The sequence below is a fragment of the Pristiophorus japonicus genome, chromosome 1, assembly GCF_044704955.1.
Source record: "Pristiophorus japonicus isolate sPriJap1 chromosome 1, sPriJap1.hap1, whole genome shotgun sequence".
Taxonomy (NCBI): domain Eukaryota; kingdom Metazoa; phylum Chordata; class Chondrichthyes; family Pristiophoridae; genus Pristiophorus; species Pristiophorus japonicus.
Window position 1 is genome coordinate 351,896,003 of NC_091977.1, and position 16,378 is coordinate 351,912,380.

Consider the following 16,378-nt stretch of genomic DNA (forward strand, 5'->3'; position numbering starts at 1 on the left):
CATTCAGAGCCAAATGCCTATTCAGGTCAATGACAATTATAACATTACTGTTGGAAGGGGAGGGTTTATATCTGAGCTCTCTGAGAAACCTATGCTGAGAGAAGCCTGAGATTACCTTTACAAGAACGGGCCACAGGCACAGTTACTAAGGTGCAAAGCTACAGGTGATATACTAGTAACATAGATTTTTGTGGACACCAGCTTTGTGTCTAGATGGCTAGTGTAAGGGCGATTGACAGTATCAAAAAGTATTGAACAAATTAAGCTGCTGAAATAAGGAGCGACAGACAGTATTTTTATGGGAACAAGAAACATATTAAATATGAAATGGGCGCTATTTTTAAAGGTGGAAAAGGAAAAGAACATGAGGCATTTACTGATCATTCAATGAAACCATGCAAAGAATGTCAAGCAGTTATCAACAAATCTAATCTGGTCTTGACTGCGCCTTGAGGAAATTTCATTCCAGCTGAAACAAGTTATCTTAGATCACTATAAATTAATAAAGCCACAATTATAATATGATGAGCAATATTGGACACACTACCTGCAGAACAAGACCGTTACATTAGATAGAATTCAAATAGCTGCAGGGACAATTGAGGGATTGGGGTTCAAGGACAATGTCCTGTTTTCACAGGACCAGTGCCAATCATCACCAAGGTAATGTGACCTTATAACACATCACTGCTCTCTGTATTCAAATGTTGTGTAAAAATAAACAATAAAGAGTCAAAAGAAAACACCAACACTAAAAGGCAAGTTCAACATGCCAAAATATTAATGAGGAAACGTTGAAGGGTTATGACCCACTACGGGTAATTCTCAATGCTATAAATCTGCATGAAAAACTAAGGGCTATATTTTCCTCTTTTGTTGGAAAAAAAGGTAAAATGCCCATTTTCAACATTATTTATGACTCACTAACAAAATGGCAGGAGTTTGTTATTGCAAAACATGCTATCTTTTTGTAGCAAAAGAAAGCAGTCAATCATAATGTTCCTGTAAAGATCAAGCTTTAACACTTCTCAAGTAGCTAATGAACCATTTAACTGGTATAAAAGGCAAAATAATCGTTAATCCAACTGTGAAATGTAAAAAATGGCTGAGCAGCAAGATTGAAAAGCCATGGCGACCTGCATGTCTTAGTCAGCTAAGTGATGGAGAAATGAAAGAACCTTTTGAATGCTGGATGATCTCTTCCCCCCCCCCCCCCCCCCCCCACCACATGTAATGGAGTCAAGATTGGAAACATACGTCAGCGAATGTGAAATCCACTTCCACGACAAATGCAAATTAGATTTTACATGCACTGCTGCTCTACGACATATCCTGTAATATAACCGTGCTCTGGGCCAGAAAACTCCATTCATTTCTGTCACTGCTCTGGCAATTTTTCAAACTCCTTAGCTATCATTAAGATCACCATGTCTCAGTCTAACCTAGGTTTACATATGCCATTGTCAGTTTATGCCTACCCTGTGTAATTCCACACTTTTTCCTGAACAATCTTTAACAAGTAAAAAGTCTGCTTTTCTTTTTGCCAATTTTCATAAATCCACTTTGGACATGAGCAGTACTGAGGACAGTCCTGAACATGGGTGAAAAATCAAGTTATACTTTCTATGAGAGCACAAGCCTTGAATGCATTTTCGCAAAAGTAATTGGAGAGAAGTATGGCATGAAATCCTTTCATTTTAAAAACTATTCTTCATTTAAAAAATACTGTTCCATTATCACCAGATTATTAAGAAATTACCTCAGTATTTCAACAAAAGATTCACACAACAATATCCTTCTTGATATTACAAACACTGCAAAAAATTCAGTCTAGGTTCACCCTACTCCAGACTATCAGACATCCTTACAGCTGAGATAAAACCTAACTGCAGCAAACCACAATAAGTAAATAGCATATTCACGCACCATAATGTGTACCAATATCAGGCAGGGTTGCCCATTTGTTTACTTAAAAAAAATACTAGCGTACTTAAAAATGAACCAGTTGTACAGGCAGAATAACAATGGCTCACAGTTATGCATGCTATTTAAACAACTTGTGGATCCATCTGTCCACTTTGTTGCTTACATGTTATGCAGGCAGGTCCGTTAATTAAAAAAAAAAATTGGAACTTGTTTTGCCCAGAGACTTTTAGGGTAGAGTTTACTAAACGCACACCCATTGTTGTGCTTTGCACCCTGGGAGCAGACATTGGGAATTCAAGTGTGAGGTCAATGGCCCTGCAAGATTTTCCATCCAGTGAGATTAAGAGTTTGTAAGGCCTGCTGACTTCTGTACCTGAATTTGCAATATGCATTCACTGCGCAGGAAGATCTGCAAATTGTAAAATTTCCTTTTTTATTTCTGTACAGAGGAGATAATGAATAAATCAACTGTAACATGCCACTGGATAAAATGAATAGTGGGAGTTGTACAGTTGGATTAGTATCTTGGATGCCCACCAGGGTCAGGGAGAAACTTCACTTAATTGAATGGAATCATAGAATGATACAGCACATAAGGAGACTATTCGGCCCAAAGTGCCTGTGCCGATTCTCTGATGAAAGATCGATCCAATTATTCCCATACACCTGCCCTTTCCCCATTGCCTGTAAACATTTCACTTTCAAGTATTTATCCAATTCCCTTTTAAAAGTTAGTATTGAAAATGCTTACATCACCCTTTCAGGCAGTGCATTCCAGATCACAACAAATCGCTGTGTAAAAAGAAGTTCTCATCTCGCCTCTGGTTCTTTTGCCAAATACCCCTGTATCTTAAATCTGTGTCCTGATTACTGACCCTTCTGCCACTGGAAACAGTTTCTCCTTTCATGAGTTTGAACACCTCTAATAAATCTCCCCATAACCTTGTCTGTTCGAAAGAGAACCCCAGCTTTTCTAGTCCCTCATGTTAAAAAAAAGTCTTGCACCTTGGTACCATTTTAGTAAATCTCCTCTGTACCGTCTCTAAGGTCTTGACATCCTTCCTAAATGCCCAGTTTTGGACACAATACTCCAGTTGGGGCAAACCAGTGATTTATAAAGTTTTCGCATAAGTTCCTTGCTTTTGTACTCTGCCTTTGTTTATAACCTCTCCCGTATGCCTGCTCAACATGTCCTGTTACCTTCAAAGATTTGTGTACATGCACCTCTAAGTCTCTCTGTTCTTGCATCCCCTTTAAAATTGTATGTTGAAAGTTTTAGCTGTGTTTGGCCAGCTCCCTCAGGACATTGAATGGGTTAGGTACAGTTGATAGTGATAAATTTGACATGATCTGTGGAGTGAATGACCAAATGAGCTTTCCCTATTACATACCCAAATTGTTGACCATATTGTTGAAATTAAGCAAACTATAAGATTAGTCCTAAGAGGACAATTTAGAGGACCCCTAATTGGATGGTAAAATTGACAGATTAAAACAATGGAGCAACAATGGGAAATAGTTAAGTGTGAAATAAAAGGAGTATCTTCTAAAAACATCACGGCAGGAGTAGAGGTGGTACAACAAAGGTCCCAACCGCTTGAACAAATAAGATTAGGCCAAAAGTAAAGTTGGAGGATAGCAGCTTAACGCAGGATGAAGGAGTTTATTGCTGACTTGGGGATTTGGTTGCCTGCTAGAATCAAAAAATGTATTGTTACTTTAAAATCTGGTCTGCGTCCAATACGCGATGATAACCTATTTTACAATAAAAAATAAACTGAGTCATATAGAAGGTTAACCAGGAGAAATAGCAAAAGCAGAGGATGCAGTAAAAAGGAAAATTCAATGGCCAACAGAGTATGAAAAAAGACAAGTATTCAACAGGAGGACTACCAGCAATAACTTTTATAAGCACATCAGAAAGAAAAGCATTGTCAAAGAAGCAATGGAGCTTCTAAGGGCCAATGAGCATCATTATGGATACCTAAAAAGTATTTGGTCTCTGTATGTGCAGATCAGGGCAATGAAAGGAATACCTGAGAAGGGGGGTGGAGGAACCCTCGATGTATAAAAATTAGAAAGGAAACTGTATTAAACAGATTAATAAGAGTTAAAATGGACACTTAACCTGACCCAAATAGTATACACTTCACACAGAGGGCGATTAGTGCTGAAATAGCAGAGGCACTAATTGTAATTTCCCCAAATTCTCTGGGGACTGTAATTGTGCCCAAGGACTCAGGGTTGATGAATGTACTTAAAGCTCATTAAAGCCTCATCAGTAGGAAGAAAACTGCTGGAGATCCTAAATAAGGATAACATTATAAATGTATAGGCTAATCAAGCATAGTCAGAATGGATTTGTAAAGGGTAGATCAGGCTTCATAGGATTACATACGATATACGGCACAGAAACAAGCCATTCGGCCCAACTAGTCCATGTTGGCGTTTATGTTCCACTCGAATCGCCACCCGTTTTTGCTCATCAGCACAGCCCTCTATTCCCTTCTCCTTCAGATGCTTATCTAGCCTCCCCTTAAATGTATCGATACTATTTGCCTCAACTATTCTCTGTGGTAGCGAGTTCCACATTCTCATCACTCTCTGGATAAATAAGTTTCTTCTGAATGCCCTATTGGATTTCTTCAAACATATAATCAAATTCTTCCAAAGAATTATCAAGCCTATAGGCAACATTAATGCACTGGATGTGATATATTTGGAATTTCATAAAACGAATTTGGTAAACTACTAAAGAAACGTGTTGCAACGATTAAAGCGAATGGTATGAGAGGTAAAGTGGGTGGCATAGATGGAGTGATCGTTGAAGGAAAGAAAGCAGAGAATAGGAACAAATTATTTTTTCTAAGATTGTAGAGAGAACGATGTCCCAGAGATATGATGAGAAAGTTGAAAACTAGGGACGTATTCACTGAAGAGAAGGTTTAGGGGAATCTAACAGATGTGATCAAAATTATGAGAGTTTGAAGGAACAAATGGTGAAAGATGGTGAATTGATGACAAGGTGCATAAATTTAGGTCAGTTTAAAGGCATAAAGGAGGTGGTTAAAAGAAATGTTTCCAAAAGGGTTATTAGAATATGGAAGCAGCTATTGGAACAGTGTCAATCACAATGCTTAGAAGGGAATTAAACACTTGAAACACTTGGTGAGACTGCACCTGGAGCAGTGTGCGCAGTTTTGGTCTACTTACCTCAGAAAGGATGTACGTGCCATAGAGGGAGTGCAGCACAGGTTCACCAGACTGATTCCTGGGATGGCAGGACTGTCATATGAGGAGAGACTGGGTCGACTAGGCCTGTATTCACTAGAGTTTAGAAGAATGAGAGGGGATCTCATTGAAACATATAAAATTCTGACTGGGTTGGATAGACTGGATGTGGGGAGGATGTTTCCCCTCGCTGGGAAGTCTCGAACAAGGGGTCACAGTCTCAGGATATGGGGTAGGAAATTTAGGACTGAGGTGAGGAGAAATTGTTTCACTCAGAGGGTGGTGAACCTGTGCAATTCTCTACCAGAAGGCTGTGGATGCCAAGTCAGTGAATATATTTAAGAGGGAGATAGATAGATTTCTAGAAACAAAAGGCATCAAGGGATATGGGGAAAAAGCAGGAATATGGTGTTGAGAGAGGATCAGCCATGATCATATTGAATGGCGGTGCAGACTCGAAGGGCCGAATGGCCTACTACTGTTCCTATTTTCTATGTTTCTATGAAAAAGAAAACTATTAAAAGATATGGGAAAAGAGTAGGAAGTGGGATTAAAGCAGACAGCAACTGCATATTTTGTGCAGAAATTTCTATGATTTTAGAAACAAATCAAAATGAAGAAAAGTAAGAGATTGATGTAAACGTGTAAAGAAGCAAATAATGAGCTTAGAGAGATTCTATGTAGGACCTATATAGGAATGTACAGCAGTGGAAAAGACTACTGTGTGCATATGGCCATCCCAGTACATCAATTGAACTGGAACTAAGGTTATTTGCAGGAGTATTAATAGTGTTAATTCTAAAAAGGTTAATGGTAATGGTTGAACTATAAAAAATGGATTTTTAGTTAGAGAATGGAACAAAAAATTAAGGGCTGGATTTTCAGTTGTCTATATCCTCAGTTAGCAGCCAGAGGGGGCGTTATTGTGAGCATTAGAGCTTAGTGACCGGGTGTGCAGCTTTTAGTGCCCCGACGGAAAATTCATTAAAAGGTCACCGGGGGCGCAAACTGCAAGCGCCTGGCTGTTGACGATCATACCGATCAAGACGTATTCCTGGTGCAACGCGCACACTTGCGCTCCAGTTGCTAAATTCGGTGCGTGCGCCTCATTGAGCGTCCGCCCATAACAACGCCTGAAAAAACGGTCAGAACAGGCTTGCAGAGTTGTTTACTGGTGGCTACTCAAAGGGATGAGGAAGTGCTTCCCTCAGAGGTCACAGTCAGTGCAACGTTTACACACAGCACGGTGCATGAGCCTCTGAGTTTGCAATAGCAGATAGACACAACTGTACAGGTTGAAAACAAGTGATTTTGAAAACTTTAATGGGTGCATTATTATGCCGTGCCTTTCTTGGGATCAGATTCGGAATTCCGCGCATGCGCAATGGGCCCGCAAAATGTACCGACGAAACTTTTGTTATTGCCCCCGCCCAGCTCTGGTGTGCAACGGCTGATTTATTGCCCCCGTCAGCTCTTCGACCGATTCTGACGAATTTCTGGGCAGGAAGTGCAAATTTTTTCATGGTGCTAAAAGTACCGCTCCACTTGGATTAATGCCGCAACAGAGGCGTGACCGAATTTCACCCCCTTAATGTTTAAAACTAAATTTGGTTTCATTTTCAGGTTTTAATTGTCATTTAATGTCGTTGCGGATGCAGAAACCCTCACCACTTTTAAGAGATGGTTGGATGAGCACTTATTGGGATTAGGCTGGATGATCTTTTGTTGGATGGCGCAGATATAATGGTAAGTACTGCAGGGAATAGAATACGGCCAGGGAGATCTCCTGGACTAGTTTCGATCGCCTGGATGGGTCGGAGAGGAATTTCCCCAGATTTTATCTCCCTAAATTGACTTGGGGCTTTATCTGGTTTTTGCCTCTCCCAGGAGATCACATGGCTCCGGTTGGGGTAGAGTGTAGAATGTTTTAGTATAAGGGGTTTTGGTGGTGAGGTGGACTGGTTGGGCTTGGTGCTCTTTGCCTTTCCGTCATTGTTCATAGGTTTATATTTAACCTTCAGGGCTGCTGACCAAGGGCCGTGTAGCTCTTTGTCGGCCGGCGCGGACACGATGGGCCAAAATGGCCTCTGTCTGCGCTGTAAATTTCTATGTTTCTATGTGTAACAGGGAGTGTTGAGAATGTGGAACTCACTGCCACATAGAGTGGCTGAAGCAGATAGCACGGGGAGTCTTGATGCAAGGAATAGAGGGATGCAGAGGCAGGATGGGAAGAGATGGAGGAGTGGGGGGGGGGCTTGTGTGGAGTTTAAACACGAACAAAGACCATTTGGGCCAAATGGCCTGTTTCTGTGCTGTAGATTCTAGTTAATACTGGACTTCTACAAATATTATCAACTATTTCTGCCGAGCTTTAACTCAGCTTTACAGAACCCACTAAAATAAGTCTGAACTGACGCAATGTTGGATGAAATTACAAATGCCAACATCTTGAGAAGGAACTGAATTCAATCATTTCCACATTTTAAGTCAAGTTGCCTGTTGAACACTAGACTAATAAACTGCTGCATATCAAGATCCAAATTATTTCAAACGCTTCAAAGAAATAAATGCACTAGAACTAACTGATTAACTTAAACTGCATTCATTTTAAATTAAATAAATCCCTTCATGAAAAATTGCTTGTATAAAGATATATTTTGGATTTTTACTTGTATTTAAAAGATACTAAAGTTCACATTTTGTATAACTCACTGGCTTCTCTTCTCCCTCTATAGTTACTATGCAGGGGTTTGTAGTTCAGCCATTAAGCATGCATTCCACCTGTAGTTCAACAGCAAGTTAAATACAGTCTTGTTCTGACATAAACAAGCAACACCTATCTGAATCATAAAAACCCTGACAAAGCAACTACTAGGCTTAGTAAAAGTGCAGCTGAGGAGACGATTGTCATTGCAGAATCAGATGAATCCCTTAACGAAACTTGCACCTGTGAGGTGGTGAGTGCTGACAGAGGAACATGGGCCATTAAAGCTGGACTACCAGATTGTATCAGAGAGTCTATCTTCTCAGCCTCTTTATTGCAAGCCTCAATCTGTAATTAAAACAAAAACAAATCTTAGCTGTTAATATTTCAAGCATTCTCAAACGGTAAAAGTTTAGGGCTGGGTTTTCCGGTACTTTGTGCTCTGGGTTTCACCCCGGAGCAGCGTGAAAGTTGGTGTTCAGGTCTCCTGCACCCAGTCGCGATCCTCGGGTTGGGTTTTGCGACGGTGCTGAGCAGCACCGCCAGGAAGAGCTGCACCGGGTGTGCAACGCCTCTTGGTGCGACATTGGCAGTTGTTTGGACATTTGCCTGACCCGTCCGCCCCGGAAATGCACCCGCAATGACCATCTGGGAAATCAGTGCGGTCCAGCATAGCCGGCAGTACAGAGGAAGGTGAAGTACTCCAAAGGTAAATGCAAGTGTTGGTTCTTTTAATTATTTTAGCAATCTGTATTGTGGTGGCATGGGCAATGTTTTGGGAATGTTTTTGTGTTTTTTTTAAAAAAAAGGTTTCTCCCCCCACCCCCTCGGCCTCTCTTGGAGAGCAAACGGCCCGGCACTTAAATTTGCGAGTTTCCCATCCTTGTGCCACAAAAAGTGTACAACGCCTCCCTTCGTGCTGCGCCCCCGGACACAAGGCCCAGATGCCGAAAACATAAGAACATAAGAAATAGGAGCAGGAGTAGGTCATTTGTCCCTCGAGCTTGCTCCGTCATTTAATAAGATCATGGCTGATCTGATCATGGAGTCAGCTCCTCTTCCCTGCCCGCTCTCCATAACCCCTTATTTCCTTATCACTCAAAAATCTATCTCCGCCTTAAATATATTCAATGACCCAGCCTCCACAGCTCTCTGGGGCAGAGAATTTCATAGATTTACAACCCTCTGAGAAAATAAATTCCTCCTCATCTCAGTTTTAAATGGGCATCCCCTTATTCTGAGACTATGCCCCCTAGTTTTATTTTCCCCTATGAGTGGAAATAGCCTCTCTGCATCCACCTTGTCAAGCACCCTCATTATCTTCTCTGTTTCGATAAGATCACCTCTCATTCTTCTGAACTCCAATGAGTATAGGCCCAATTTACTCAACTCATCTCCAGAATCAACCTAGTGAACCTTCTCTGAACAGCCTCCATTGCAAGTATATCCTTCCTTAAATACGGAGACCAAAACTATACGCAGTATTCCAGATGTAGCCTCACCAATACCCTGTACAGTTGTAGCAGGACTTCTCTGCTTTTATACTCTATCCCCCTTGCAATAAAGGCCAATATTCCATTTGCCTTCCTGATTATTTGCTGTACCTGCATATTCACTTTTTGTGTTTCATGCACAAGGACCTCCAGGCCCCTCTGTACTGAAGCACTTTGCAATTTTTCTCCATTTAAATTATAATCTGCTTTCCTAGTTTTTCTGCCAAAGTGGATAACCTCACATTTTCCCACATTATACTCCATCTGCCAAATTTTTGCCCACTCACTTAGCCTGTCTACTTCCCTTTGCAGATTTTTTGTGTTCTCCTCACAATTTGCTTTCCCACCCATCTTTGTATCATCATCAAACATGGCTACATTACACTTGGTCCCTTCATCCAAGTCATTAATATAGATTGTAAATAGTTGAGGCCCCAGCACTGATCCCTGCGGCACCCCACTAGTTCCTGCTTGCCAACCGGAAAATGATCCATTTATCCCGACTCCCTGTTTTCTGTTAGCCAATCCTCTATCTGTGCTGATATATTACCCCAACCCTGTGAACTTTTATCTTGTGCAGTAACCTTTTATGTGGCACCTTATCAAATGTCTTCTGGAAATCCAAATACGCCACATCCACTGGTTCCCCCTTATCCACCCTGCTCGTTACATCCTTAAGAGAACTCCAGCAAATTTGTCAAACCTGATTTCCCTTTCATAAAACCATGCTGACTCTGCTTGATTGAATTATGCTTTTCCAAATGTCCTGCTACTGCTTCCTTAATAATGGACTCCAGCACTCTCCCAACAACAGATATTAGGCTAACTGGTCTATAGTTTCCTGCTTTTTGTCTGCCTCCTTTTTTTTTTTTTAAATAGGGGAGTTACATTTGCGGTTTTCCAATCTACTGGGACCGCCCCAGAATCCAGGGAAATTTGGTAGATTACAACAAATGCATCCACCATCTCTGCAGCCATTTCTTTTAAGACTTTAGGATGTAACCATCAGGTCCAAGGGACTTGTCCGCCTTTAGTCCCATTATTTTACCGAGTACTACTACTTTAGTGATAGTGATTATATTAAGTTCCTCCTTCCCTATAGCCCCTTGATTATCCACTATTGGGATATTTTTAGTGTCTTCTACCCTGAAGACCGATATAAAATATTTGCTCAACGTCTCTGCCATTTCCCTGTTCCCCATTATTAATTCCCCAGTTTCATCCTCCAGGGGACCAACATTTACTTTAGTCACTCTTTTCCTTTTTATGTACCTGTAGAAACTCTTACTATCTGTTTTTATATTTTGTGCTAGTTTACTTTCATAATCTATCGTCCCTCTCTATCATTTTTTTAATCATTCTCTGCTGGTTTTTAAAAAGTTTCCCAATCCTCTGGCCTCCCACTGGTCTTGGCCACATTGTATGTCCTTGTTTTCAATTTGATACCCTCCCTTATTTCCTTAGTTAGCCACGGAACCTCACTCAGGTAATCCAGATGGTGTGCAATTTCCGTGTTCTATTCAACTTTGAGCTGAGCTTCAGGCCTCACACCCTGTCCATCACCAAGACCACCTCATTCCACTTCTTCAATAATGTATAATGTCTGATTCCAGAACCGCTGAACCCATCATTCATACCGTTGTCACTTCCAGACTCAACTTCTCCAACACCCTTGTAAGTCCTGAGCTCCATCCTGCACAAACTCCAACATGCAGAGCCCTGATGTCTGTTCCCCATTCAACTTTAAAACCCGAAGAGCTCCGTCTTCATTGGCATCCACTGGCTCCCCATCCCTCAACTCATTAATTTCAAAATACTCTTCTTGGTTTATAAATCCCCCTATGGCTTTGGTCCACCTAACCTCTGCAACCTGCTGCCCCAGCTCACACTCTACCCTTTGTTCTTAAATGTCTGAATTACTCCGCAGACCCCTGCTATACGATCAATGGCAGAGCCATTAACCAACACAGTCCTGCAGTTTAGAACACTTTTCCTAAAACCTTACACCTTGCTTCATCTCTCCCCACTTTCAAAAGCCTCTTTTAAATCTTCCTCTTTGACCTTATCTTTGGCCACTTCCCCAAACTCTGATCTCATTTTCAATGAATCAAACTGGCATTCACATTTAGTCATTCGAATATTTGATTAGTAACTAAAAGTCAAGTGCTAATTTCAGCCAAACACTGAGTTTTGTCCAATGGATGTGTGATGTACATATCAGCCATGATTGAACAGAATGGTGGAATAGGCTCAAGGGGCTGGATGTCCTACTTCTGTTCCTATGTTTTGAGATATGACATCTGTAAGGTCTCACTTTCAGGTGTAACAGTGTTGAAGGGCATGACATAAAGCACACACACTAGATGCAAGACTTTTACTTATACAGATAAATGTGTTCGATGGAACTGATTTTAGTTGTGTGTATGTATTTTTCGGTATTACACAAAACATATTGGCCCGGATTTTGCGGTGAGCGGCGAAGGGACGGCGCTCGTCGCTGACCTCAAAAAAAGCTGCGAACAAAGATTAAGCGGACTCTAGCGAGCAGATGTCCTAATTTCCAACGTCAATTTGAATTTGGCGCCACCTATAGGGGATCTGTAGTGACCAGCAATAAGGCAGACTAATGAGCCAATCAGACTGAAGAATTCTTAGACAGCAAAGTAGGAAATAAAAAGCAGGGAATATAATTCAGTTAAATCATTGTACAAAAAGCAAAATAAAGATTGGGACATACATATGGGATTAAGCAAGAGGCTTAAATATCATAAAACAATCTTTAAAAAATAAAATAAAAATTAATATTTCTTTTTCTAAAAATCTGACATTTTTAAATGTTCTTCTGAGGGAATGAGACTCCATACTTGTAAAATTCATTTTTAAGGGCCAGAGAGGTTGTTCAGCAGTATTAAGACTTAGTATGCTGGTTAATTCTCAGTTCATTGTTTTTTACAGCGAGAAAAATGCGCAAATAGTTGAAATTTACATCAAATCAATTATTCTGTGTTGATTCCATTGGCGAAGACTGCAACAACACACCCTGCAGAGGAGAAGAGCATCACTGACAACAACTTCCGGATTTCCACGTTTAATTGCGCATGTGCAGACACCAGAAGTTTCTGTCAGTTTTACACAGCAATGATGGCGAGTGCTGACCGTTATTACAACCGCAAATTCCGGGCCATTAGCTACAAAGTTAAAATAAACAAAAAGTGCATAATGTTCAAAATATACCTGCAGTGTTGTTGGATCTTCGTCGACTGGAATGATGAGGATCACAAGATCAGATTCTATACTTAGGTATCCAAAAACATCACATTGAGGCACTGAAACATGTAGACGTAAAGTGTAAAGGATGTCGTGTACAGACACTGGTCTTCCTCCATTTAACTGCAAGAAAAAAAAGAAATGCTGAGTATGAAACAGAGCACCATTTCAGTAACAGACTGCAAATTCATTTTCTAATTATTCTGTGGTAATCAATTGTCTTTTATGAACATCACACTTCAAGAATTTGAACTTTTAGCTGCACCTGGTACTAAGAGGTAAATGGGGTTATGGTACAGATCTAATTGAATGGCAGACCAGGCTTGAGGGGTTGAATGGCCTACTCCTGTCCTATGTTCCTAAGAGTAAGAGGATGTCTGCTTCATCAATAACATGGCATTTATATAAGCAAAGCAGGTTTGGCATCTATACACAACCACTAATAGAATTCTTTTAGTTGAAGAGTTTACTTTCTTTCTGCCTCATGTCAAGCAACAAAAAACCCCTCAAAAACGATGCCATTACATTTAGCACCTTCAGTGGAGCCCTCTTACTTGGCCTGTGTGTATAAGTTCAATTTACCAACTCAAACATATTGAATCTGGAGTCAGAAGCAAGACATAAAATCTGATTGCAACATGTTAATAAACCAAAACTACATTTCAGGCCCTGACATTATTACATCTCCCATTCGATTGAGGGTAATATATTGGAATGGTTGCATTCATGTAAGCCCAGTCAAGGGGTAGTCAGTTGATTGGCAGGTCAACTGGCCAATCCCGAGACATGGAGAGTTGGGAGAGGATCCGATGTCAAACCTTTGGCTTCCTGTTAAGCTAAGGGGACAGTTGAGAGCGATTTGGTGCGAAATATAAAATTCTGAAGGGCCGAGATAGAGTGGATAGGAAGGACCTATTTCCCGTAGGAGGCGGGTCAATACCAAGAAGCATAGATTTAAAGTAATTGGTAGAAGGATAGAGGAGAGATGAGGAAACATTTCTTCACCAGGGGGTGGAGAGAGTCTGGAACTCACCACCTGAAAGGGTGGTCGAGGCAGAATCCCTCATCACATTTAAAAAGTACTTGGATGTGCACTTAAAGAGCTGTAACCTACAAGGCTACGGATTTTGTGCTGGAAGGTGGGAGTAGGCTGGGTAGCTCTTTTTCGACCGGCACGGACACAATGAGCCAAATGGCCTCCTTTTTCTACGATTCTATGAAATACAAACAGTAGGAGAGAACCCACTTACAGGACCGACTAGTGACAATTAACCCGAATGAATGTCTAATACAGACCCAAAAGTGTTAAAAATGCCCAGGTGGTTGAAGGTAGTGAAGGAGCAAAGTGGAGTTTCAGGTTGAATGGAGGTGGAAGAGGAGTGAAGAGGAGCACAGCAACAGTGTTGGAAGTAGTGAAACTACTGTGGTGACGCAAAGGCATTCTCTACATCGTACAGGCATTCTGGGAAAATCTACACAAAAATCTTCATGTATCCGAGTACCATCCAGATGTTTCCAACTAAGACCCTGGTGGCATCTTAAACTGAACTCAACTGAAGCTGCAGACCAATTAATGTGCTACTGTCCTTGGGTAGTTAAGGTTAACAACCTAAAAAGTGCCTCAAACAACCCTGATGTCACAAAATGTACTCCCTTGTTATAATTTAAACACTAGCCAGGCAAAATGAGTATAAAACTTAATTGGTGACCTATTCTTCATTAAGCTAATTAAAATCGGATAATTCTAGTATCTGGGAAATGTCTATCCAGTTGAATGTCACTAACAGTTACATACCCATGGATTTCCTTGGTAATATGGAAGGTAGTTAAGATCATGATTAAGGTCATCGGTTCTGATGAAAAGTCGTCAACCTGAAACGTTAACTCTGTTTCTCTCTCCACAGATGCTGCCTGACCAACTGAGTATTTCTAGCATTTTCTGTTTTTATTTCAGATTTCTAGCATTTAGAGTAGTTTGCTTTTATGATAGTTAAGGTCATGCTTTGCCCACCCAGATCAAAAGGCTTGGCAGTTCAGAAGGTTCTTGCCCCAATGAGAATTGTAAAGGATGGTGTAAAGACCTTTTTAAAGCAGATGTCTAAAAGCCAAGAATGTGTTGAGATTGGAAGTGTGACATTTCAAAGAGGGCAAGTGTTTGACAAATAGACATTAAAACTACACAGTATGGGCTCAATTTTGCCCAAGCCCGTTTTCTGGCGCACTGCCAGAATTACGTTGGATTTTTAGGTCCAGAAATGATGCAGAAATTATTGTACTAACTTTCCCCGATCTTTATACTGCAATCCGGAGCCGTGCAGTGTGGCCAGTCGCCTCGGGAGGTGGAGTCTGCTGTCTGCGCCAAAAATGCAGCCGGACCTTCTGCACATGTGCGGGGAAAAAACTTACGTTTTTGGCGTCGCTGCAATTGACGCGCATGCGCAGTACAGCTCCGAGTTGGCAATCGGCCATTTTTAAAGAGTCTGCTGGAACTGGGAAGTTGTATCCACTGTTACACCGAATGCTGATTCGTGCCAGCACGCTGCAGGCTGTCTGTGAGTCTGTGTCCCGATATTATAAGTTTACTCATTTATACTTTTGTAAAACTATATTTAAATTGTCTGGGGGAGAAGTTGATTTAATGCAGCGTTTAAAATCGGTGGAGATCGGGTCTGCTGCTTATTTACTGTCGTTGAATCGACTGTTTGTCTGCCGCTGCTTGTTGGAGCCTCTCTGTATACGGCCGAAACCGCCGATTATTATTTTTTATAATTTACATTTTTATGTGGCTCCACCATGTTGTGGATCAAAGGGTTGGTCACGTGGGAGGACCCCTTAATTATTATAACTTTTTAGGATAATCAGATCGGACTTATTTCTTGTTTTATTTTTGTTGGGTCTACTGCCGTTTAAAGCCTCGGGCTAAATTTGTATGCGGCCAGAGAAGGGGCCAAGATCGGAGCTCTTACTGTCTCCGGGAGAGGGGGGGCAACCTCCGATAATGTGGCAAAGTATATTTAATTAGACCGAAGGAGTTTAACTGTTAGTTCTCCTTACTTAATTCCAAGCTTGCCGGTCCGTCCGCTCCCTCCCCCGCCGACCCTCTCCTGGCCCCGAGTGCCTTCACGGTCCACTCCGCTTCCCGCCCCTAGCCCAGGCCGAAGGGCCTCTGATTTACTTACTTGCGACGATTTCTTTAACTCTCCGCAAAGGTTTTCTGGAGAGGCCAAATACGCTGGCCTAAACAGAAATGGAGTAACTATTAGCTGGCCAAAGTTCACTAAATGGCCAGAATTGGCGTAGGTTATGCCCCCTTTGGATAAAGAAAAAAAAAAACTTACCTAAAAAATTCATAACTAAATGAGTTACGTTGGTGAAAATTGATTGGGGAAACTGTAGATTTTTAAGTTAGGCCAGAAAAAGCAGCCTGCTCCAAAAAAAAAAGCGCAAATCACTGGGGAAAATTGAGCCCTATATCACAACTGTTAGTTAATAGTTGAAGTCTCTGAACACAGAGGAAGGAGTGTAGTATAAAAGTACAGAGAGATAATGTATCAGCAAGATCAGTTAAGTTAGAGTGAGAAGAGTGAGGGGACGAGATCGTGGACGGCCACGGATGGAATGGCTCCAACAGTGTTTTGCATTGCAGGTTAATGTCAAATAGTGACATTTATTTATAATTTTTAGTTACACATTAGTAAAAGAATACATCAAATAATCTAAGTATAATCCTTGACTCGCATAGTATTTTAAACTGCCC

General features: G+C 41.1%; 1 protein-coding gene across 3 annotated transcripts in view; it reads right to left on the bottom strand.

Moving 5' to 3' along the window:
* Positions 1–1,231: 1,231 nt before the first annotated feature.
* Positions 1,232–16,378, bottom strand: part of reck (reversion-inducing-cysteine-rich protein with kazal motifs) — a 194,833-nt gene continuing 179,686 nt past the window's right edge. For all 3 annotated transcript variants that reach the window (XM_070890511.1, XM_070890515.1, XM_070890505.1), the window contains 2 exons: positions 12,589–12,744; positions 1,232–8,209 (listed from right to left, as the gene is read on the bottom strand). In XM_070890511.1, coding sequence (XP_070746612.1) covers positions 8,003–8,209; positions 12,589–12,744 — 363 coding nt within the window. In that variant the 3' untranslated portion in view covers positions 1,232–8,002. The remainder of the gene's footprint in view (positions 8,210–12,588; positions 12,745–16,378) is intronic.